General features: G+C 41.0%; 1 protein-coding gene across 14 annotated transcripts in view; it reads left to right on the top strand.

Annotated features, from left to right (window-relative positions):
• The window catches only part of LOC124307936 (serine/threonine-protein phosphatase 2B catalytic subunit 2-like), a 109905-nt gene that overhangs the window by 61982 nt on the left and 21078 nt on the right, over positions 1–26845 (top strand). For all 14 annotated transcript variants that reach the window (XR_006908899.1, XM_046770135.1, XM_046770210.1 and 11 more), the window contains 4 exons: positions 2437–2561; positions 9319–9430; positions 13602–13747; positions 26433–26572. Coding sequence is in view for 13 of the 14 variants with exons in the window: in XM_046770135.1 (XP_046626091.1) it covers positions 2437–2561; positions 9319–9430; positions 13602–13747; positions 26433–26572 (523 nt within the window). In the remaining variant the exon portion in view is untranslated. The remainder of the gene's footprint in view (positions 1–2436; positions 2562–9318; positions 9431–13601; positions 13748–26432; positions 26573–26845) is intronic.

The raw sequence follows: 26845 nt of genomic DNA, 5'->3' as shown, positions 1-26845 counted from the left end.
TACGGGTTGCACGCAATGATAATTACAGATGTAATGGAAACTGCTGGGTATCTACGATATACGTGAAAAGTCAAGTAATATCAACCGTATACGAGGTTCAGCCAACTTTTATCTTACACAGTTTTCTCAATAAAGACAGACAAGCCCAGGCCGTAATTGAATTACCCGTGCAATTAAGAGTCGTCTAATAATCTGCAGGCGAGAGATCGAGTGTCGACTTTAAAATGGTTTTTTTAACTCTCGCTAATTCTGCGAAATATGCTTCTTCGCCTCTAGCCGATGTGCGAACTCTTGGTTCGTGGTACTAGCGACAACGTTGAAGCGAAAAGAAAGAAAGAACGAAAAAAAGATTGATTATCTTCCGTTGAACTTTCTGCCACCTTTCAACAAGTGTCAAAGCCGACTAAAACCAAACTTTGCAAATTCGATATTTCTAAATTAATTTTTCGTCGCAACGAGCTAATTTTACGGAATTTTTGTATTTTCTTCCTCACTAATGTACGATTCGTTGAAATGTGGAAAATTACTTTCTGTGAAACAATTGAGGGAGCCTGTGTGAAAATGGTATAAGGGGCGAAAAATATGGAATTAATAATGGAAAATTTATGAAAAAGATAAACTGGCACTAAAAACAGTTAATACTCTCAGACCGATGTTTCTACCTCGATTGTTTCGAAAGAATGGCTGATTCTAATCATCCGTTAGTTTCTTAAAATTGGATCGCTTATCGATACATTTGTTACAAATTGAGTTCAAGCAAAATTGAACTGAAACAAGAATTGGACTATCTTAACTTACGACGGAGACATCTGATGTCTAAGTATTAACTAATCTGCATGAAGAAAAGTGAGTTTGTTAGTAAAGTTAGATCGAAATGAATCTTGGAAAATGTCTGCTTCCGTCTGGGAAACCGGGAAATGTCAGGGAATTTGACACGTCGTTGACCGTAGACACCCCGAATGTGTATAACTTATGCATATAAAACATGCATTATTGTGTAACAGAACTTCAAGCCGTCCGACATTTGTCAAGTTTAGCATGAATTATTATCATGTCATACCTACTTGTTCGTGCAGCAAAACTTTGACGATTCGCTCGCGGTTGACGGGATAGAAAAGGGTGTAGAAAACGTGGAAAAGGAAATCGTCGAGCGTAGGCTCGCCGGGAAAGGTGGGAATTTTTGCCCGTGGATAGAAGCATAACTGCGCGCGAAGGGTAATAGAGGCGCCTGCAAGGCGTCGCGACGTCCAATTAACGAGACGACGGCGCCCGATATATCATCGCGACTCGCTCTATTCTCCGGCACCTCTCATCGCGCGAACGTTACACCATTATGCTTTATTCATCATCCTACATCACCTTTAATACGTTTTACGTTACACGCGTCATTTACTTTTACGTTTATACAAATTATTGACATTCATCCTCTCACGACGGAAGGTATCGATTTACACGTTTCGCAAATTACAGCCGCGTACGTGTCTTGTAACAGCGATAATACGCGTATTTCCTACGTATACAATGCAAATATGAGCCATATATCCGACATGTACGTATATGTGCGTGTACATACTTGGCGCATGGTGTCAACTTTGTAAGCACAGATTGGCAAAGATTTTTCTTTTCTTTTACCTTATCGTCGATTCGTTACTCAGACAATCTTTTTTTTCTCCTCTTCTCTTCTTCGGTAATTCGATCGCCTGAACCGTCGTGAATAAAGATAAAGGAAAAGAATATTCCTGCTGTTGGGATTCGACGTCTCGGATTCGGAAGGAATTCCGCACGCGATAACGAACGCGGAAGAGTGGAAAATTGCCAAGGCTTTACAGAAAATTGCTGCAGAATATTAATTTCGCACGGATCGATATAGAGGTTCATGCAGCGGCGATATCAAATAGCACGATTTCACGCAGCTAGGCGTAGCCGTCAAAGTTTGACGAGGAATAAGAGAGAAAGAAAATTCAGGAAAAAATAAATTGATAAGTGATTCGAGGCCAAGGTCAGGCACGCCGTTAAGTAGATTACACAATATCTAGGATGCGTGCGCAAGTGTGTATGTATGTGTATATATATACATGCGCTGCACGCGATCCTTTATTATTATACCGCAAACATTGGGCTGAGAGTCGTGCTGCGATTAAAATTATACAAATAAATTAGATCAAGGAATGTGCAAGGTGAAACAGCTGTAAGGCTGCGAAGATTTTACCGATATCTGATTTCGTATCGTTTGGCGAAGAAGCGCAGTATTTAATTTTTTCGAACCTGAAAATGAATGACAATAAGGAAACGAAAATTTTGAAATTCGACCAATGAAAACGTTTCATGATAAATGGGATGTAAAAACGAGTAAATTACGAGTTTGAATTAACGATAAATCGACGATATTGATAATTGCTACGAAATTATGTGTGTGTGTGAAATTTTTGGTTTCAGTTTGCGGCGACATCCACGGTCAATTTTACGATTTGATGAAATTATTTGAAGTCGGAGGACCTCCTGCTTCGACGAAATACCTATTCCTCGGCGATTACGTAGATAGAGGTTACTTCAGTATCGAGGTGAGTGCCTAATTGTTTAACGCCTCAGTTACGCCGACAAACAGATTTAGATTATTTAACACATTTATACATAATTATTAAACATACACGAGACGGACGTGAAAAGGTGATATTGAGATTCGAGATTATTTTTTACGAGGTTGAAGTCAGTATCGTTATCGTAACGAAACATTGGGGAAAAATCGCTATTCGCTTAACTTTGCAATGATTTTTAAGGTACTAAAATTTCGAAACATGAGTGTGTTTACTTTTACCACGATTTACCGAATTTCAAACAATTCCAAAATCGCGAAATAACAGTTTTCCCTCAGCATGAATCGTTGTACGATAACCTTACCAACTTCAACATGATTCTTTCATCACACGCACGGCAGGCCGCGCGAGATGCGAAAATCGGAGGAAGCGAGGAAACGACCCGATTGTTCTTTTCGTAATTATTCGTGAATAAGTTGAAATTGTGCAGCGGTACATTAGCAAAGGGTAGATACCTACTGTGGCGAGGATCCCTATCAGGCTCCAACGCCTGCCTCCATCGACCCTCGAAACAAACTTTGAGGATTTCCCCGCTCCGCCCTAATATCTTACGACTTCGTATTTCAGAAAGAACATTTCCTCCGGCTTAACGGTGAACCCACCAAAGTTTGCGCTTTTCTCCCTTTATAGCCGAGGAACCTTTCCTCCTCCTCCTCCTCCTCCTTCATCTCATCGCTGCAGTCGAAAAAGCTGTTTGATTAGTTTCCTTCCTTACGCGTCTTCTTCGTACTCTTCGTAAACCATACATTCGTCCATTTTCATAGGCGATGATAGCGGATTGTTTCCCGTTCTTTGCTTCCGCGTCTCTCATGTGTTCTTGTTTCATTTTTTCGTTTTTTACTCCATAAATTATTATTATTCGCAGCATTATCATTCGTACGATGAAATGGGCAATTTCTCGACTAATCGAAGGCCTTGAAATATAGGGAATAACATTTTCTACCAGGGCTCGGAAAAACAGAGTCGAGTTATAATAATTGTTCGTTATATTCTTGTGATGAAATAAATATTTTACACAGATGCAGTTGAAAGTTATAATTAGTGCCGAGAGTTTTATTAAAGAGAAAAGTTTATTGAAGAGAGTCTAATGAACGAATAAGAAAAAGAAGAAGTATAAATACCGGAGGGTTGAAAATTGATAAACAAAGCCACCGGCTTTCGCTTCGAAACTTTGCGTATGAGGTACATTCGTTCGACTAATTGGATATCAAAAGCGATGTTTCTTGCCCAGCCACAGGCAAGTTTGAGCAGATTTTTTTCCCTACCATTTTCGTCTTTCTATGAGTAAATTTTTGGCAAAGCAGCAATTTTCAATTCCTTCTCAATTCCTAAAATCCGCCGATAACGAATGGCCTTTGAATTTCTTTACCAAAATGATGAGAAATTCGGAATTCGGTTCGGGTCAACGTTTATCAACCAACGCTAAGTTCCAAAGTCGCTCATAACGTAATCTATCGACAGGTATGGTTTCATTTCAGAAAATATATGTATAGAAAGAGGGCGAATCCGGAGGGCAATAATAATTGACAGAGGAGATAACGAAAGGCGGATGCCAGGCTGCGGAACAGTCAATTGACCGCGTAAATTTTGGGGTTCGTTCGACAAGGTAGCTTGGTAAAGGATGAGAGAGGGGACAATTCACCGTTTGCCAACTTCTCGCGGTTGATTCGCTCTACAGAGCGGTGAAAAATCCCCGGAATTCGTAATCAAGCGCAAAAACAGCCTCTCCTTTTCCCGCATCGCAAATAGACCGCGATCGATATAAACTGAGACCAGTTGTCTTCATTATTTGCCGATAGCGCAATGACGAAACGACAAAAATTCATTCGAAAGAGTTGATTTTTTATCGATGTATAACGAACAAAAAAAAAAAAAAAAAAACAATAAAAGGTTACGATTGAGCTCGACAAACATATTTTCCTTGACTTGAGTCATAGACAAACTTTTTCACGATCTTTGTATCCGGTTTATAACTACTTCATCTCTCTTTCTCTCTCCCTCTCTCTCCCGCACGTACGCACACAATCTTATCCGCATAAAATTTGGCCTCGCGCGTGTAACAAGCTTCGAGCACTTTTGATTAATTACTTTTGCACGACGTTCACCAGCCTGCGCCAAATTCAGACAGACATTTTCACCGAGGTCGGTTGATGCTGTGACCCTGTCACGCGGTGCGGCGGGAATTGAATGTGAACGTCAAAAACACGAGTTGGCGCAAAAAGACTTATCTAAACTTTTCCCTTATTCGGGGGCAGGGGAAAGAAAAGCACAAGTTTCGATTATAGAAACTACAACAATTTGCTGATATTAATTGAAGCCTGAATCTCGGGTCGTCTTCGAAAGAAAAGCGGTTTGGAACAACTTTTTCACCCGAAGAATTATGCATAAGTCATTCATATAATTGCAGTCTCACGTTTTCATTACAGCTGAGATTGAAACGTTGTTGCTAATTACGGGTCGGCAAGAAATTCAACGGGAGAGACTTTCAAACTTCGTCGTTCGTTATATTCTGTCTTCCAGTTCACGATCAGTCTGCAATTAGAGAATAATTGTTCGACTTGCTGACTCGGTTCTTTTTTTTATCAATTTTACGAGAATTACGAGGAGGTCGCACATCGAGTATTTAACAAATTGCTATACATATATTCGTAAACAACGAGGAGCTCTTTAGAAATACAAAAAAAAAAAAAATACTGGCGTTGTAAACGAGAGCTTGGATATCAATGCTTCGTTTCAAGTCGATTTAAATTAAAAATCTAGTACATTCGCTCGTTTCCGCTCTACGATTTCAATATCGGTGCAATATTGTAAAATTTAATGAATTCATTACTTACTGATATCAACAGGACAAAGGAAACAGGACTGCGTATCATTGAATTTCTAGAATATATTCTTTCGAATAAAATGACCGACCGTAGAGATAAAATCGAACAAATCTACCAGATCATCAACAATTTCGAAGCGGTTTGAAGGGACGCAGCGATAATATTTCGACTTATCATTCTAATTCCGATATCATCAATTTTCAAAGATACGTTTACCTACCTCGTATATGCAACAATTTGTTAAATACCCAACGTATGACAGTATTTCGTAATAAAATTACCGAAGAGTAACGATTTCCTGCCAACCGATCACCCAACTTTCTTATGGGGGAAAAAAGTGGAATGCAGCAATATCGTTGCAGTTAAAAATAAAATTTCGATACCGAGCGAGGAAAATTTGCTCAATTTCTTCTTTCTTTCTTCGTTGTTTCAATGATACGCACACAGACCAAGCTTTAAGGGATAAAAGATGCGGGCAAAAAGATCGCACAGCTTAAAAATACTCCCGTCGGGTAGTTTGGGCGAAATCTACACCGTCACGTTCGCACAGCTGCCGTGCAACCAGTCGACGACCTACCTGAGCTTGCAGAGCGCAACCGAACGAAACGAAACCAAGCCGGTAAAAGTTCTGGAAAAGCGTCGTAAAATATGTACACGCGTGTAGCAGGTTCGTCTGAAACTCTATATAGACGCGTAGCTACACAGAAGCGAAACCTCGAGCTTGTTGGGCTTTGAGCTGAACAAAGAGGAGGGAAACAGCGAGGTTTGTGTGCCTTTGGCGCAAATCGAACTGAATATTGCACGACTGGATAGAATCGCGGAAAACGAAGAAACTTGACGGAAAATCTAACGCTTCTCCCACTTTTCGCCAATTCTTCGATCTCTCGACTTTCTTCCAACTCCGCCACGACGAATTTTCCAAATATTTTCATATTAACGATTTATGGATTATATCACGCCTCGTATATTCTTCCGCTTGAGCTGAATTTCTTTATCTTGATTTTCCTTCCCATGGCGGACACACAACTCAACGGGGAACTCCGAAAGTTTCTTTACGTTCCGTTATTAATTGATTCAAGATCAATTCAACGATTGGACAAAAGAGAAGAGGAAAAATGTATGATAATTAGGTCAAAGTTCGTAGCTAACGTACCGTGAAGATGCATTTTTTGAAAAAATCGTTATTTCGCTACAACCTTATTAGGATCGTTTAAAATTTGGATGAACAGTATTAAAGGAAAACATGCTCATGTTTCGAAAGCTCTGTATTTACTTGAAATTTATTCTAAATTGTCCGCGTATCGATTTTAATTCAAGGTTTTTAAAATAGTGAGCTTTTCAGACATAAAATACCTGCCACCTGAATATTCTCACTACGCATCACGAAGTCAGAAGCTCGGGTGATCGATGTTTCCTAACAATGAAAAATATAACAAATTACAGTGGGTACATTTCTCTATAGACTCAAGTATAAAAAATGGTCTGAAATAATGATAAAACGTCAAGAAAATACTGTCGGGGAGAAAAAAAAAAAAAAAAACTGAAATCAAAATGTTGTGTAAAAAAACAGTATCTTTCCAAGAATTTGTTAAACTATTTATCTACAGCATAAAAATATGGCGCAGCCCAATATCATATGTTCAATCAATAAAGTTCCAAATCAATTGGCTTTCAGAAATCCATTTGTGATCCATTTAATTGTTCACGGAACAAACATGTCATAAAAAAAAAATATTCTTATAAAATTTTGGTCCTTCCATACCGTCAAAAACTTCCTTGCCTAATCTATCGATTCCTCGACTTTTCCCCGTCTTCTTAGTTTAGCCTGACCAGAGGCCACTGTGATTAGAATTGATAAAAATCACATTACGGATCGGCAACTTTTCGCTCGCGTTCGATCAGAGTTCGATCGTTTGGATCCCGATCCTCTGGCATATTCGGCTGTGTTGAATCTCTCCCGCGGTTCAGAGAAAGAAGCACAACGAAAATGCGGACCAAGTACCACGCCGGATCGTGAGCACGTAAAGATAAGTGTTGAAATATACGTACGTACGTGTAATATAACAGCCCTTCCTGTAAAATCGCGCCCGTCTTGACCGGTGTGTTGTTAAAGCGATAGGCGAAGGTGCGGAGGAAAGAATGATGGATTCCGGAAGCTTTGAGAAGGCGGTGCCGGAAGTCTTCTCGATTTCGCTGGGCTTCCCGATACACGATCAGGGGCTCGCCGTGCCGCTGCGATTTCACTTTTGTAGGGTGAAGAGGAAAAGAAAAAAAAAAAAAATGAATAATTGAGTAAAAACCGCGCTAGCTCTGCATAATATTTGTACGACTACGAAATAGACGCGCGAATTTTTCGCGTCCTTGCAATTTCCTTCGCATATCATGTGCACGTTTGTAGAAACGAATTTCTACGTCTCGCCCGAAGCGGCAGCGGAACTCCGGAATCCGTAAATCCCGATTAACAAGGCGTCGCGACGCGTGCGCCGTTTCGGGGCTGTAAAAGGCGAAATGAATAACGGGCCGACATTAGCGACGGACGTTCTAACGGCCCGGGACTCGACTGGCTGCCTCCCCCTTTGCCAAACGATAAATCGACTCGAGTTGCAGCAAGAATTTAGTGCGGAGGCGGTTTTGTTTAATGTGAATTGAGGTCGATCCTTACCGCCCGACCGTTTGCCAAACACACGAGTGTGTTCGCTGCTCGCCTTTGCAAATCCAAGTCCGCCCAGGTAGCCAACGTACGTGGAGAGAATCGTTTGCCGCGCTTTAGCGAAGCACAGGCGACGTTAATTAAATACGCTCGAGTACTTTCAAGGTTTTTTACAACATACTTCGCAGCGTTATCGAATCCTATAACTTTTGCACATATGCTTCTCATCGACTGACGGGATTTAAAAACGTTTATACGTCGCATTTTTAATTTGAGATTGCAATCCGCGATTAAAATTCGGTAAATTATCGCATAAGAAAAAAAACGTTGTACTCGTATGACATTTTTCGAATTCTTGATCTACTTACCTCTCAAAAGACTCAAAATCGTCATCGTGGACCGAAAAATTATACAAGTTTAATGCTTCGTTACGTCACCGATAAACTGTACTACCTAACCGATTTTATTTCTCACTCCTCGATAATTTCAACACAAAGTGAAAATCTGGCTTCTTTCCGCGTTTCCTATTCTCTTCTTTTCTGTAAATAATTGTACGTTTACTTAGGTGTAGTGGAACTGCCAGTTGGCTTAGGTATTGATGTCAAGCTGACGGTTATCGCAACAGCACAAAGCGAATTGTAAAATCCAGCGCGATTAGCAGTGCCAAGAAATTTGATCCACCGAACGAAACGTTTGTAAACGCGTTATTTTCCACCAAGATCGGGAACTTGAATTACGGCAAACAAGAAAGTGTTTCGTACGCAGCTACCTATAGGTACAATACGTGTGTATTATGTAGATGGTCGGAAGTGTGTGTACAAAGTGATGATAACACCTATAGACTAAGCCTTAGATCTTCCCAGTTCCTCCACCCTTCGCCGCGTGTTACTATTTAGGGCGTGCAGGGATTTGCACGGGGTTTTAACCCTCGGGTAATACCGTAGGCTGCACGAGAGTTTCGTCTTTGATCCGTGAACGGAACAACATCGAGCATAAAGCACGAAGTGTGCTTTTGGCAGGATCGTGCGGATCGATCAGATCTCAAACGTCGGTCTGTAAATAATGTATTCTTCATACATACGTACGCGAGTATTAAACTCGTATGCGTAGAAATTTGATTGTTCAGTTTTCGAAAACTCCAGCGATTTGTCGTAATGTTATTTACAACGATTGAATTAACGATGAAGTAAAATCGAGTACGTAATAACGAATTGTTTGTAAACCTGGCACTCTGCCGTTTCTGTTTCAGTGCGTATTGTACCTGTGGGCATTGAAACTTTGCCACCCCACCACACTATTTCTTCTCAGAGGAAATCACGAGTGCCGGCATCTAACGGAATACTTCACATTCAAACAGGAGTGTAAGTAGCCTCGTCCTGCACTGTTTAAACGCATATTTAACACCGGAAATCGATATCGTCGAGCTCCTTCGCCGATTTCTCCGAGCTTCAATATCGCCCAGAGTTAGGAAATTCACCGGCTTCTTGCTCTCTACCCTCAGCTGCCTCGCTACTGAAAACTTTACTTTTTATTTACCCAATTTTCTTTGTGCTTGATCCGATAAGAAAGGCCCGTCGGCAGGGGTGCAGGGTGAGAAAGAGAGGAAATCGTACGCGAATTTTTCAAAACAACGAATAACACCCCCCACTGTCTACACGATGCATCTTTTACGGTTTAAAATTTTTCTTCAGTCTTTTTGAGAGAACAAAACAGAGAAAAAGAGAAACAAAGGATTTTCATTTAAACATGTTTCACGATGGTGAGAATGATAATAATTATAAAAATTATAACAAACTGACGGCATGATAAAGATGAAGAAGAAAATGATGCCTAAGCCAAAGGTCAAGTTGTATCGAATCGTTTTCTTACGACTAATTAACGGAATTCAAGGAACAAAGTTGATCTCTTCGCGAAAGAGACGTTATTCGATCGTTTTAATACCTGTGAATTCGGTCCTGTAATATTTATTCGTCAATATTGTTATTATAAATTACGACGTTCAGAGGGTATGATTACTGCTTTGGTTCTTAAATTTATTCCTTATTTTACAGACGTATCGGGCGTCAAATATAAGTAATTAAACGAGGTACATGCCGCTTGAAGTTTTTTTGTTTTCTAGATCAAAAAAAGTTTACATTCGTCGTTACTTAGAAAAAGCGCAAGCTATCCGTAAAGTAAGTGTTTTAAAACCTTGAATTTCGGAGGACATATTTTTACTATTACCTACAGTCGAGATTCGTATTATATGTGACATTAAATCACTTCAGTGAGTGGCAATTATACGACTAAGACTCAATAATCATGTCATCTGGGAAATGTTTGAAAAAAAAAAAAAAAAAAAAAAAAGATTGAAAAATGAAAAGATAAATTTACATCAGAGATAATTCCTGCCAGTTCTATAACAACAAATAATTCGTGGCAGGGTCGTTAATTATTTAATTTTTCAACAAAGTGGCACAGCTTGAAACATTTTCAAAAACGTTGCAACGACAAGTTATCTTGTAGCGGGACGATTTGGATCCATGCCCGAGATATCTAGTACAATCTACCCACGCTCCCAGTTTTCTTCACATCTAATTTATTTCGTCAAATGCAACGCGTCATTATCACATACATTACGGATACATACATCGTACGCAACAACACAGAGTATAAAAAGTGTCATGTATTCAAATTTTACACAAACTACAAGAATTTGTATTGCACAACGATTTGTCCGTGGGACTGATCGACGCTTAACAAATATCCTCCGGATGATGTTAAAATGAAAATAACTTTGGCGTGAGAAGCAAAAAAAAAAAAGAAAAGAAAGAATTTTGCAAACCGCACGTCTTTTCAACTCTTTATATTATATAATACGAAAATTACGCTTAAAAAATATACGACGTGCGAACGCGTAAGATCGATAAATACTTACGTCTTACGTCTACCGGATTGGTTTAATTTAATTTGGCTTTCAATTTTTTCGTTCCCTGTTATTATCTCGCAAAATTTTTCCCACCGAATTGTTACGTGAAACTTGGTGACAGTCGGGGTGAAAAAAATAATGTGAAGAATTAAGGGGCGGGTCGGGGGTTGGGATAATCGTAAGTATAAGGAAAGTCGGTTTACTCCTCGTATCAAATAACGATCGCGACAGCGACGTATGCAATAAACCGAGAACGCCTATATATATATATATATATATATACACATATATATGTGTGTGTGTGTGTGTGTGTGTACATATAATACGTACATATAAAAGAGCATAACCTGGGAAGTTTGACCCCGGGCAATATCTGTGGTACCACGCTGTTTTACGAGGACGTTATTTATCGGAGGTAACAGAAGTGGCGGGTAATTGTGAGCAGCTATACTCTATTTATACAGTATAAAAGGAAACTACAGGAGACAATGGAGAGGAATACGCACCCTGAATTCGAAATCCGTGAAAACGATACGCCCTGAGGGTCCTGAGGTTGCGAGGTCATTTACTGCGAGAGTTCAACGGACCGGAACGAGCCTGCAAAAAAAAGCAAAGACAGAAATAAGATATGGAAAAAAGTATAGTTAACCGAGAAGCAGTGTCGTATTATCCCGGTAATTATAAGGGCGCCGGGTTTTAGCGACGTCGCAAAACCGTGACGAACGTACCTACTCGCGATATCATTTCCCATAGAGCGCGATGATCGCCGGGATGATGAAAGGAATATCTATTTTTGGATCGGTAACTCGGGGCATCCCGAACAACGGTGAATAAAAGTGTAATAGGAGAGAGAAAAAAAAAAACCATCTGATGGGAAAACCAAAAATGGTCGCCAAATTTCACGTTCAATTTGTTCAAGTCTAATATTTCGCGCTGAATATTTTCACAAAATAAGTTCAAACGGATAACATTATATGTATAGTGTACCTGTAATATTCCTCTTACAAACGGTCCAACGTCTTTCGGCAAAAATACAGACGAGGGACGATGTTAACTGTGTCTTGGAATAATAATTTCCCTTGATAGGTATAATAACTTAAACAATTAAAATGGTCGTACGGTTTTTTTTTATTCCTTTCCTTTATTTATTTACTTTTTTTTTCTCTAATTTAATCATTTTCATCTCTGCGCTGAAAGTCGCGGAACTGCGAATCGCGTCGAGAGCGGAGTAATTAAAAATTGTTTTATTTTTCCAATTCTTGTACGAATCTATTATCGGATGCCCTGCAGTGTAACTTCGAGGCAAGCTTATATTTTTGCGGATAGTTATTATTTATTCTTTTTGAAAGGAGGGCCGTTATTTTTGTCATCTTTTTTTGCAATTATCGTCCAACCGTTCACAAATAGGATTCGGATTTTGAATATAACAAAAAATGAACGAAAAAAAAAGAAACAAACAAACAATCGTTTACTTGTTTAAATTATAATCCGCATATACATATCATAACATGCGGTAGAGGCGAGCTAATCGATTTGGCGAAAAAAAATCGTGTGTCTCTCGACATCTGTAATATAATACAACAGAAGCTAATATCGTATAAAATCAAGGAACAACGTAAACGAGCTGTAAATAATTTCAAAATTAGTAGAAATTATTTATACAAAACATTTCATTGAAAAACATTTCAAACTCGGTCACAAATTCAAGGATACCTCCGAGACTTGTCTGACAGGATTTTCGGATCGCCGGACACTCCGCAATTTAATCGCGTTCGTTTTTCAAACTCGTCACTCCGGCGACACAGCAACGCTTGTTAGCCACAGGCGGTGTAACGCGATAAATAACCGCGTGGATCAATTTGTCTTTGTGACGAAAAGGGTTTTCCCCATACGACGGAGCCCCGTTTTCCAGGCGGCAACGAACTGTGTTCACTTTATTGATAAGAAATCCGTCTTTCTACGTCACTTTGATCAATCCCCCTCCTCCTCACCCCTCGACACGAGAGATATCGCCCCTCGATTCGCATACACGTCTTATGTCTTTGAGGCGGCGTCTCGCATCGATCAGAGCCCACGGCGACTTTCTTACTCTCTATCTCTCTCTCTCTCCTCCTATTTATCTTTCACTTTCTAGCATCTATACCTGCCGTGTAAACCTCTTACGATCCTGAAATATCGTCAAACTTCTTGCAATATCTGTATTTCGAGTAATCCGTGCCTCGATCGCTGAATGCACGATCAAATTCACGTAATTACGTTACGTTTCTACAAGCCTCGCTTTTTTTTTCACCCTACCTCTACCCATTTTCATCGTCGTCGTCATAAACGCGCAGGAAACATAAACCGCAATTTATCGTATTCGAATGGAATGAACAAATTAAAAGAATAAAAGTAGGATCATGTTCTTCTCCGTGCCTAAATTGTGGGGAGAAAGTTATGCCGTGATAATATATACCTGTATAAATGTTCGTTGTATAAATTGGCACGGGTGTAAAGCGTTTAAGGGAGGGAGGATATAAAAAAATTATGAAAATATCACGAGTTCGCGTAGACGTGTACATAGGTTTATCAAATTCATGCGATTTAATTATCTTTCCTGTACTCTTCCCCCTCTGCTTTTCCAGGTAAAATAAAATACTCGGAAAGAGTATACGACGCGTGTATGGATGCGTTCGATTGTCTACCATTGGCGGCGCTAATGAATCAACAGTTTCTCTGCGTCCACGGAGGTCTGTCACCGGAAATTCACAATCTAGAAGACATACGCAAAGTAAGTAAGATCTCGTGTTATTAGACTATTATTTAACGAAGAAACAAAAAAAAAAAAAGAAAGATAAAAAAAAATAGAAAGAAGAGAATTAAACAACAATGGAAGACTCGCCGAACCGTAATTTAAATTCAACTATCAAATCAATCCGGCATAGGTGCGCCGGTATAAAATTGGGGGATGCTAATTGATCTGTCCGCGGGCGTCGAAAACAGGATTTCAATCAAATCCGCTGCACGAGAGGGATCGGAATTCGTCGATGGTCCTTCCGGTTCGTCGTACACGTTGTTGCTCTATTCTATTTTGTCGTTAATGTAATTCGTTTCTTTTTCGTCGACACCTTCTCCCCGCTTGATCGAGAAAATCCTTACGGCGTAGAATTAACAGGATGCGATTAGCGATGCGGGGGTGATGAGGTGTGCGCGTCTATCGATCGGTGAGAAGAGCCGCGTTTCTTTACGGACACGAGGTATATCAGCCACCCTGCGCTACGTCAACCCCTCGACCACCACGATCCCGAGGTTGTCCGCCAAGTTTCTCTCCGCTCGAACGAAACTTCCCTAGCTTCCCGGATGCCGGGAGAGGAGTGGACGAACAAATTACGTTCCTCGGGACTCGACTTGCAACGCGACTTCGCCGAGACGACAAATAAAACTTTTTAGGTACCTGCCTGCCTGCGATCCACCTGCCCAAACGACGGAGGCGAAAACTTCAACAGAAATTGGCCGAATTGCCTGTAACTATTCATTGCGTTTGCCTGCCAATTTTTCTTTCTTTCATTTTCTTTTCGGTTTTTTTTCCCCCTTGCAAACGCTTGAGACGAAAAGTGGTCAACCTCTTTTTATCGGTCGATCTTGATATAAAACGAAAATAATATCGTATTCATCGTAAGGTGATAAAACAGACGATCCCTGTAAGGATTTAGATTTGAATCGGCTTAAAAATGTGGAAAGATTAAGAATTATACCGGCATAAACGGTATTGGATTTTTCAAAACGCCAACATCTTAGTTTAGAGAATTTTCAAATGTCCAAAATCGAAATGCAGAAGTGAAAAAACGAAATGTACCTACAGGCAATCTAAAATTCTTATTCACTCAAGATCGTACACATTGATTTTTCTACATTTTTACTTTTTTCGTACTTGGGACTTTCTACTTTAATTATAAATCTTACCAAACAGACTTGCGTGCGTTTGAAAATTCAACATTTCGATCATTCTCTATTATCTGATCCTTCCATATTTTTAATCCCTTCCACTCGTTGATTCAATTGCTGTACGTTGAACTGACAATTGAACATTTTGCTTAAATCACAATAACAACAACAATAATCATAACTAATACAAACGGATGAATAAAAACTCGACATTATAAAACTGCCAGAGTATTGGTGAAAGAAATTAGTACACAAGGTGTACATAATATGTACAGAGTAAAATGAAATTACATGATCGGATTTGAATATATATCGAAAAATTAAGGAACAACGGTGAAATTGAAAGCGCTTTGACTCGAAGAGTCCTGAGAAAACGAAGGAAATGAAGAAAACTCTGAAACCCGAGCCCTTCAAAATGCCGCTCTCTGCTGCCGATTAGGCAATGATTTCAAGAGGCTTACACTCACTCACTCACTCACTCACTCACTCTCTTTCTCTCTTTCTCTCTCCTCCCGCCTCCCGCCGCCCGCCTGAGTACTCGTCGAAACTCTCGGCACTTTTGACTTCGGTTTCGGATATTGTTTCGGTCGAAGGAGGCGGCAGGGGCGGACAAGAGTGGCCTGCAGAGGCGCGGGTGTAGATAGAACGTGGCGGGCCCGGCGTGCTGCCACCACCTGCTGTATTGATCCACCATCTACGCCTCAGCCTCAGCCTCAGCCTCTGGCTCTGGCTCTGGCTCTGGCTCTACCTATGTCTTTGGCTCCGGCTATGGCTACGGCTATGGCTCACGCCACGCATACGTACCTCATGTTAAATTCACACACGAACGCCCGATTTCATTCCAGCCCCTCTCCTCCGGGTGAACCCATTCCCAGAATAACTCCCTCAAGCTCCTCGCACTTACTGCAGTTTTTTGCGAACCGCGTTTTCCCTTTTCTTCATTTCCACCTATTCCTCTACTCGTTACAACGACTCGATAATTGTTCAGATTACACAACGCTAACTCTCAAAGTTCAACGCCCGCACTTCGATCGAAGAAATTCTTTTATTCCAACATCTGTGTGTTTAAATTTTTTCCCTACCTAATTGTAAATTCTACTAGGTCACTTTTTCCCCCGTGATAATATTATACACGGCACGTCGCGATTAGTAAGTCTCAAACTTGTTTTACTCCGATCAGCGATCCACGTCCGCAGGTGGCGATTCTCATGCTTCCGATTACGGAAAGAACTCGGGATTATCTGTTCAGCAAATCGGTGACAACTTCAACGCGACGAAGTTGCAGCGTGATACAATTGCGGTATCGCAATGTAGTGAAAATGAAAGAAGATAAGGAAAAAAGGAAAGAAAAAAAAAAGAGTAAATCGCTCAGCGGTAACCGGCAATTCTCTCGACGGCCGCATGTAAATAAGACGCGTGTGCAAATACGCCACGGCATTCGAATATTTCCCCTGCGCGTTTCATCCGCCCCTTCGTATTTCCCGTTTCTCTTCTCGCGGAAATAAGCGATTCGGGTTAACAGCGCCTCTTCAAGCACGGTGAAGAAAGTCTCGCGAGAAATATCCCTTAGAATCCGTAGTCCCCTTTGTGCCTGTATCATACCTACATACGTTAGGGTGCTCGTTAATTTCCAAGGTATACTTCCCACCCCTGAAATCGATAGATGATGACGAAAAAACAGTGTATGAATTGTCTCAGATTTTTAGCTTGGCTGAAAAATGTGCCGAAGTCAATTTCAAGTTGAAAAATGAAAAGTTTTCTCACTTTTCGAGTAAAATGAATTAAAAACTATCGTTTAACGCTTTTTATTTGGTTATACGACGGTGGCAGATTTTTTCCCTATTTTCGGGCCAAATAAAACGAATGAAGCAATAGCTTTTAATTTTTTTACTCGAAAAATGATGTTGAATCAATAATGAAAAAGTCGTCAGACACACTTCGTCAACATCGTCTGGTGATTTAATATTACGACTGTGGGTTTACTTTGCGGCTTAAATTGATATTTTGATTGATGTGAGCGGCAGAAGAAATATTTGGCTCACTTGGTAAATTTCAAAAATTGTAAAAAACCGAAAAATCTAATAGGGAGGATCTTCGACGTGACGTGGAACGCTCATCTTTTCACAAAATCTTTCTTTCAACCCGAACAAACTTTTCGGGGAGTGCCGTTGGTGAAAAATCGCAAATGACTATTTTCTAAAACACCCTAATTATGCACACGTACACATCTAGTTACGTGCAAAGGTACAAGCGTTGCGTCGTTTATCTTTTTCGCTGCAGGTGCGACTTTCCTCGATCGATAATGGCAAGATCTCGTTAACGAAGAAAAATCTCCGAAGGGTCGCGTCTCAGGCGGGTGTACATAAATAATATATAATAAATGAATCAAATTATCGTTCATTGCTGAATTCGCTGCGCCGCAGCCTCGCGATAGACAAATGCTTAAACGTAACGTACGACGATCGTTGGAAACGTGACCAAGACGTAACATTAATCGTTTTCTTAAAATATCCCCGAGAGTCGCTTATAAATCGCAGCTGTATGGAAGCATATGAACGCTGTAAATAACTGATATCGGTGAAATAAAGACGACAAGATATTCTTGCGGATCAACGATGCTTGCAATTAGATTCGCTTATCACGCGTCATGCATCGATGCTGAGATTACATTTTCATTAGATTACAGTCTGGGAATAGAATCGATTCACGTGCATATCGTGTGTCAAGATTTTCTTCGTACTTGCGATTCTCTGTTACTCCGTAGTTCTATTTTCTCCCGTTTCATTCGTTTAAAAGTTCGTCGTCGTGCGATGTTTCATTTACACGTAATACCGAACCCTCAAGTTCGATATTTTATTATCTCCAAAATCGGTTAATTGTCCCTGGGATTAGTTTATTCATTTCCATTCTCCGCTCTACTGTGTTTGTTCTATCTCTTTTTTTTTCTTTTTTTACGGTTAACTCTGTTTAAATTCCACTCATCTGTACAAGCTCGCCAAAATTCAATAACCTTACGCAACCCGCATCTGGATATAATCCATCCTGCAGGAAGGAATAATGTGACATCGGTATAAGCTAATATTTTTCAATCGCATCACGGCTTCGTTACCACTAATAAAAACCATTATCTAGATAAATGGAGCGACGCAGGCACAAGCTCTCAACTTCGTTTTTGCCTCTTTTTTTTTCTTTCCCTCTCCCGTCGTCACATTTCTGCAACAAATTTTCCTTGTACAGTAGTGTTCGTTGGTAGGTTTCCAGTGCGTGACTACGTTTTGGAAATCAAAACTAGACACGGTTTCCTTTCTGATCAAATTTTACGCGCCAATGACTAGCGACGCAAGTGACAAAGGGAGAAACAAACGATACGTTGATCAATAGACACGTCAAATTTCTATATAAAAAAAAATCTCGTTTCGGTGTTGATTCCAAAAAAATAATAATTCACTGGGGACCTATTAATCAACATTACTGTACCTCTCCAAAAAAAAAAAAAGACAGTTTGATAAAAGGCCTGGACGCTGACTGTCCGTCCTTGATTACAAACGAGTACGTTTTAGGGAATCAATAAGCGACGTTATGAATAGTTTACAACCGTCCGGTTGAACGAATGACCGAACTGTAAGAGCTGGCGACTGATTCCGTGAAAAGCTCTCGCTGTTCCTACGCTCTCTTTATTTTTATTCATACAAATGTATATTTCGATTTAAATTTATTGTCGCCGTGATATTTTCACACGTTTTGCAACCGGCTCGCAGAGTTTATTGGGAAAACGGAAGATTACATCTCCGTGTAACTAAGATCGGACTATACGACGTATTATATATATGTATATATGGCAAGCTCTTTTACAACCGTCGCTGCTGTTGCTGCTGCACATCGGACTTACGGTTGATTGTACGTAAAGAGTAAGTGCTGACAACAGCGTCGATAAAACGACCTTATGTAATGTTGTCACTCGTATTGATCCGCGTAATGAAATAAGTCAGCTTTTCACCTGCCTTTAAGCTTCGCGAGTACGAGGATGGCGCTACTTTGTCTCATTCTACAATCCGCGAAAAGATGTCATTCATGTTGTCAAGTGTTACGAGAAAATCGAAATAAAAATTCGTACCGTGTTTCTGTTCAAAAACCTTTTTTCCGTTTTAAATTTTTTCGTTCTTAATTTTGTCACCGCGAAACATTGTCGTCGCATTTTCTATAATCTACCCAAAAGGTTGAAATAAAAAAAAAAAAAAAAATCAATCGTTACCTTCTACTCGATTCCAAAGACGCAAATTACTTGGCTATACAACGAGATGTTTACACGGGAAAAAATATACCTACTAGGTAGGTACAGCCTGGTGTTCGGAGATCGGTATACCGATCGGCTTTGAGAAGAAGAGAAAGAGAGAAAAAAATATATATATATATAAAAAAATACCTTCTCCCATCAAAGCGATATGGCCTGCGAATTATACACAGAGGCGCATCTACGATGATCTATGATGTACCACCATGCAGGTCGCGGCTCTGAGTATAAACTTGGGCTGTTATACACAGGCAGGCGCGTGTTTCACTTGCGGCTAATGCTAATGTATTATTCCGCCGATGTATGCGCGAGTCGGGGTCTGGCTCGAGCAGCCGAGTGACATGAATACAAACGCGCTAGTCGGACGGACAAGATAACTCGAAAGAGATGAAGCGCGAGGAAGAAATCCACCGACTTTTGGGCGTCGGCCTAACTCTAAGCACAACATTGTTAACGCAAAATTCTTCAAAAATAATTACACGACATGACGGATAATTATTCGTGCATATACGTACCGACACGATTCTATAGGTACGTGAAACCGAACCTTTTCTAGATGAATATTTTTTTCTTTTTTTTGTTTCAATGAATTACTTTAAACAGGGAACTGCTGCGGTTTATTTACGATTATCACATTTAACGGTGATGCACTGAGAGAAGGAATTTGTTTTTTTTTAAATTGAATAAATTCGGTCGGTTTGAATACAGTAACGAGTACAAGTAGGCCTGTGTTCATGATTTGTTCTCACCTGTTTTGCCAATCAACACTGTTACATACAATGTGAGATTGTGAAATTACGACAGAAACGTTACTCCAGGTGTAACGTATAATTGCAGTTGAAATTTAATGAGCAGTTATTACACCGTATAATTGTATAATTGTCTCAATGAACGTGCACCTGCTAATACGGTAGATACATAATAACTTGCTTTCTCGAACGCGAGAGTTACAAATTGCATCTGTGCCTCCGCAGCGGGAGAATTGCGTAATTCCGCGAGGTGCAACGTACGATGACTTGTCGGGGGTGTAGAATAAGGATGGAAGGAAGGTAAAGGGGTGCCAATAATACAGTCTAATTAGTTTCAAAGAGAGAACACGAACTCACTCGAAGTACAATTAGCGAGGGTGTAGCTAACGCTGTGTTCGTCCGGCTTTAATACTTTTCATCCTATTGCTTTACGTGCGCGATGAAAATTTTTTCCCCCAAATCGGAAAATAATAATAATAATAACAATAATAAAAATAATAATAACAACAACAACAACAGTACACCCTCGGGTAGAGAATTGACTGTGCATGGACAAATCATACCTGATCAACTTAATGTTTAAGTTATTCTTGGAGGAAAAATATTGTCTGATAAAATAAACATTGACTGGAGTTGTAACAAAATTGTACCGGAGAAAGTTTTGATTCCAATGCAATGAAATTTTACCTCAGGATAAGTTTGTCAAATACCTTACGTGTATATATATATATATATATATATATATATATATATATATATATACATACCTGTATACGTACTATATACATGGGGTTTATTTGTTTGAAAGAAAACAATCGCGGATGTACATTTCTGAAAAATAAAAAAAATAAATAGAAAACTCCCCGGACTTCATCCGACCAATCTGCGTAGCCGGATAATTTTATTTTCTGGATAAATTCGCATGTGTGTGTATGCGCGTGTTTTTTTTTTTGTCTTTTTTTATACTTTTCTGCAAAACACGGAACGCAATCGTTTCGCGGGCGGGCAGCTGGGCGAAATGTGCGGTAGAAAACGGAGTCGGCATAACTTTCGAGGATCTTGAATTTTTCATCGGTAATAAAGGTTCGAAGGAAATCGTGCGGCACGTACCGCATAACTCACAATCAAGGGGTAGAAGAAGAAGAAAAAAGATAAAAAAAAAAAAAAAAAAAAAGAACGTAAAAAGCAAAAATATACCGACCCCCGTCTTTCACCCCGTAACACGTCACGTGCCGTGAATCGAGGAGCGAACCTTGTTCTTCAAATTCACATCTTTCCGCCTGCAGCAGCTCCGCGGAAATTCTAAACAAACAGTTTCGATACCCCCAGTATATGTATATATATGATGTATACATAGGTATATGCCAAAGTGCGAAATGAGGGGAACCGCAGTATCCGCATTTCCCAACGCGCAAACGACACAGGAGAAAAAGGAAAAGAAAAAAGTTCAAAATTGACCGAGTTTAATGACATACCGGGGGCGAATATTTTTTCCAAAAGTATCCGTCACCGTGTGGTGTGCTGCCGTGCTGTTCGTTATTACGCAATATAATAATGTACGTGTAATTTAATTTCGTGCAGTAGGCAGGCGAGTTCTGGCCGTGAAAATTTGAGAAAGGTACGTAACGTCGTTCACGCGGGATGAAACGTATTACTGCCTCAAAGGGAGGCCCTCGCTTCATCCCTCGTCTTGCACGATTATCCGAATCCCTCCGGCTATGCAGGGACCTTGAGAAATACAATTATTCCGTTTCTCTTGCGATCTCCTTTTCCCTTCTCCCTTTACATTTCCATTTCCTTCTCTAACTCTCTCGCCCTTTGCCTATCTCTCCTCGTCCCCACCACCCTCCTCCGCCCTTGTCCTCCTTCCGCTGCCTGATTTCTTACGGCTTCAACCGGCGTTGCCTTGCCCCCTCCTCAACCCATGCCTACCCCCCTAATCCCCAGGTTCTAGCCCGTCTAAATAACGCTTGGGTTTAACCGAGAGACTAAAGTTGACGACTTTTGGTCCCAAGGTGCTTTTGTCGGGGGATCAAGGGAAGAGGTTCGGAGACTCTCTGCAGGATCTCTGACGCGTATCATCAAGTCTTGTAAGGATCGCAGTCTATAATTTACGTTTCTCCGTCGGTAAAACTTTTGCGATCGGTTGAATTGGATATTTCTTATAGATTCCATAAAAACGCGGGAAGGAATTTGCGGGGAATGATTGGCGAGTCGAAAAATCCAAACCGGCGACCGGTGTTCGCCGATTTGCATTGGTACGTAAAACTTCGGACCGAATGTTCGATCGTTCGCGAAATAATACAAAGCTCGAAATTATCCGCGTTTTCAACGTTAAACCGAATAAAGCTGAATAAACTGCGTGACATAATTTATTAAAATGATGGAACCGACAATTTTTTTTTTCCGGACGATTCTGCAACAAAATCTTGCCCGTTTAAAAATCGAACTTCTTCGATACCCGAGAGAACCGAGCGATGAAAAATTCACTAAGTCTTTACAGAACACGCTAATTACGGCAAGTATTAGACGTATAATAATGCCTGTGACGCGACGTACCTTTGAAGTAGCGATTGCTTTGTCGGTAAGAGGGCGGCGACGAACTTCCGGTCATTTGACAGCCCTGCTTAACGCACCTTTATTCGAAACACTTGAGGATAAATACCCGCGGTCCTCTCGACCCTGCACTAAGTACTCGAGTAATCAGACTCGGATTCTACCGCTGAGTACAGGACCTGCCGCACTCGCGGTTTAAACTCGCGAGAAATTGTCGCGACTCGCGGGTTTCAAATCTCGATGCACACTGCTCAGAAATTGATCCGATGCTACTTGAGAGGAAAAAATTGACGGTGATAATCGACGCCGATCTCATACATAATACGTAGATTAGAACAAAGATAAACTGCTGGCGAGGAACTTTTTTCGGTGATAAACGAAGATGCGATTTTTGTGAAATACATACGATTCGCGTTACATCACGTATAGGTATACACAGATAATTCTATGAACCGTTTCATCCACCTCTGTTTTACACGGAAGCCCGAAACGTTTCGTTTTGCGATGACGGTATATTATCGGTGAATCGACGTGGGGGCAATGAAAATTAACTGCGAGTGCACAAGAGTTTCTGAGATACGAATCGAAAGCGTGTTTGGAAAAAAAAAATGAATGAATGAATGAAAATTAAACCACGTTTCGATGGAATGACCGTGATGCCGAGAGAGACGACGGATAATGCGGCGAAGGAAATTGAAAATTGTATTAAGCGTGCGGTGAGCTTGTCAGGCGCTTGATCATAAAATACCTCGACCACGTTCGGTTTAACGCATTATTCTGCCAGCTGAAGCGTTCGGATAGAATGAACAAAGCGATGGGAATACAGGTCGGAATTCTGTTCGGTACGTTATGCGTTATATACACATTCGTTTCATCATATCCACCTTCGGAATGCAGGCGAATCGTCGAACGTTTTGTACTCTCATGACGAGCTGAACGTAAAATACGTACTACGTATTATCATACCGCACATGCCTGTGAAAAACGACATCAAAGTCCGTTGACTCGAGTTCGCGTTGTGCTCGATTCGAGAGAATTTTTCAAGCCACCGTTTCCCTTTGCCTCGAACGAAATGTCTATAAAGTTGAAAACGCCTCGGGTGACTCGGGCACATTCCGAGTAACCTTTGTCCGTGAACATCGAAACCTTGTACCGAATTCTTTTCAATTATCCGATACGACCGGTACAGTGTCTGAAAAATATCTTCTTCAAAGATGGCCCATCGTGATAACAAGCCGCGTAGAGAGTTTTAAAGTCGTTTAAATCGGCCCCGAAACGAAAGCGCAAAACGCGTTAAGAAGTGAATGGATATAGACGAAAGGCGCGAGTTCCGACTCGGCGATATCGCAAACTCGGTGGCGTCAACCTCCGTTGAACGAAGTCGAAAGCATCGTCTTATTCTCAAAAGGTAACATTCCATTAGGGAAATGAGCCGGCAGGTGCCACGACATTAAATTACGTTCACTGTAAGGCGGGCAGGCAAGAGACTTTCTGGCGTTCATGCTTAAAAAGCTTCGCGTTCCCCGCCGGTTGTTACCCACAAAAGTTTGCACCAACGGCACACAAAGTTACCTTCAACATACCGTGCATACGGATACCTGTACCCAGATGGAAACGCCTGTAACCGAAGCTCCTAAAACGGCAAAGAGGCCTACTGCGATTAAGGCGAACCAGCGAGGCCTGATAAACTGGGTGGATGGCCGGAGGATACGGGGTTGGTAGATATAACCTGTATCGTAGGTACAGAGCGTTCAGTTTTCGAGGAAAATCAGGCGTACGCGTTCTACCTCGAGTAAGACTCGTTACGTGATACTTTGTTCAGACCGAAATTCTGGATCGTTGCGAATTCGATATTGACGGTGAAATTTTTTCAAAATTGACGACGGCTGCCGCAGAAGGAGCTACGCGATTGCCGATGAAAATCGCGAAGGAGAAAAAGGAGAAGCGTAATGGTGGTGTGGGATTGAGAGGGACAAAAAACGTGTGCAACGGTCAGCCAGGGAGAGTAAGGGCTAATTGAAGGTTAAGAGTAACGAGAGAAAGTCAAGAGGTTAGTTGGATTAAACCGGGATACCTGCTTTCTTCTTACTGTCGTACATCCCGGTTGTTTTACGCCCGTGTAAAAAGAAGTAGAGGGTATAAGGGGGTCAGGGAGAGAAGGGCTCTTGACAACGGTAGTAAAATGGTAAAACCGTCACCTCGAGAATCCTGAGAGGTGTGCAATAAACCAAAGAGTCCTGAGAGCCTTGTAGGGTGGAAATACACGTCTCTCGGGATGAAATGGCGCTTCGAATATCACTGTGTTCCACACACCTTAAGGATGTGCCGGGCAAGACGAGACGCGGGATCCTTCGGCTGTCCGATGATGAAATTAAAATAACGCTGATTAAAAATACGCGTTGTAAAAGGAAAAGAGCAACCGTGCCGAGGTGTAATCACGAGCCTCTGATCTGCTTTCCAGTCCTGCGGTAAACTTAAACGCGATCTTCTTACTTCGGATCACAAACTGCTCCTTATTTATAACAGGTACTTTTTCCACGGAGAGAGAGAGAGAGAGAGAAAGAGAGAGATCTCACTTCCATTATGCTTTCTTCGCCAGGCCGCATCTCGTTCTTCATTTCACAAAGAAAATAACACACTCACGGAGGATACCGAGTTTTCAGCTCGGGGCAGATTAAGCTTCCAGCGAGTTTGAAAATACTTTATTTTATACCAGCTACAGTGTCTAAGGTTGCGCACAGAAAGGTTTCCTTCTACTTGATGAAAAAACAACGTCTGCAGATCGAATTCAGAGAGAGACCAAAAATAGTCCGTTATCGTCGAAGAAAAGCGAAGGGAATAGAAATAACCAAATCACAAACAAACAAAAAACCAAGCAGATGAAAAATCACTCGAAATTTACTCCCCGGATCGTTGCCTCGTCGTATATTTCATATACCTTTAAAAAGCAGCCTCCTCTTTCTTTTTCATCTTTTTCTGTTTGCACGCGAAAAAACGCGATCCGGACGTGGTTTATAACCTTTGCCTGGGAGAATATCGCGGACCAGCTGGTCGAACAATTTCTTGTCATCTTATAGGCTAAAAATAGGCCCGGAATTCGAACGTGAATAAAATTTCCCTCGCGTACGGCGTCCGATGCACCGCATGGTTAAAGTGGGTACGTGACGCTAATAATAGGAGACGAGTGCCCGTTACAAATCCGACTTCCTTATAGTGGTTCGAAGATCTGTTTGAACGCACGTAACGACTTCCTGTTTACAAACGAAATAAAATGAAAAATTTGGCCTTCGTTTCAAGTTTTGTAGCTTCTCCCTCTTCCTCCTTCATATTACATTTCAACGAGTGCTTCAAAGTTGGCGTATCGATTTCAAAGAAAAAGAATTAATAAAATACCGCGACATCGTGGTTATATTTAAAGAACATTTCTTGTGCCAACAGCACCGTCGGATCAAAGTATTTTCAAGTTCGGCATACGCAGGGCAAACTTTCGGTGAACTTTCTTCTGCTCGGTTCGCGTCCGACTCTTTCGACTCGACTCGACTCGAACTTGAGGCTGCGAAAAAGGATATACGGAAGGAGACGGACGTGCCCGCGAAGATGCGTCGAACCCAGACGCTGTCTCGTCTCTGGTCTAACCTCCCGTCTAATAATAGAACGTACCGCACGTAATGCCACATGTGGCTTCCAATCCAAGTCTGGTACTAACTAACCAACTAACTACTTGTTGGATCGTACTTCGCACTTCCTCCCTGGGTCTTCACCACTCTCAGCGTAACGTCTGTCTCGCCTCGCCTCGCGCGCGTTCCTCGTAAAAAATTCAAATTTATGGCAAAACAATTGTACGCTCGCGCTCTTTCGGCATCAATGTTCAATCTATTTATACACCCCTGTGTTTGAAAACTTTTTTAACCGAGGGTTGGAAACTTTTCTTTCAGTTGGACAGGTTCAAAGAACCACCGGCGTTCGGCCCGATGTGCGATCTACTCTGGTCGGATCCCCTAGAAGATTTTGGCAATGAAAAGAACGCCGAACATTTTTCACACAACAGCGTAAGGGGCTGCTCGTACTTTTACAGGTGAGTAACAACATACTGTATGCTGGTTGTAATTTTCACCTCCTCTGTGATTCCTTACTCTATGCTTATAAAAAGCGAAAAACAAAAAATGGTAACAATTGTAATCTAGAACTGCGCAAAATCCGTGATTCTTGTCTTTCAATCTTGACAACGGAGACAGAAACCCCGAGAGTATAACCTGTACGATCGCTGGATCGGGAGCTGCGGATAAAACTAAAGGACGTACACCGAAGGTGAAATTCTTTGGTTAGCTGCAAGGACTTTTTTATACAA

This window comes from Neodiprion virginianus, chromosome 1, assembly GCF_021901495.1.
Source record: "Neodiprion virginianus isolate iyNeoVirg1 chromosome 1, iyNeoVirg1.1, whole genome shotgun sequence".
NCBI lineage: Eukaryota > Metazoa > Arthropoda > Insecta > Hymenoptera > Diprionidae > Neodiprion > Neodiprion virginianus.
The sequence above is the reverse complement of the archived record's forward strand: the minus strand, read 5'-3'. Positions and strand labels throughout refer to the sequence as shown.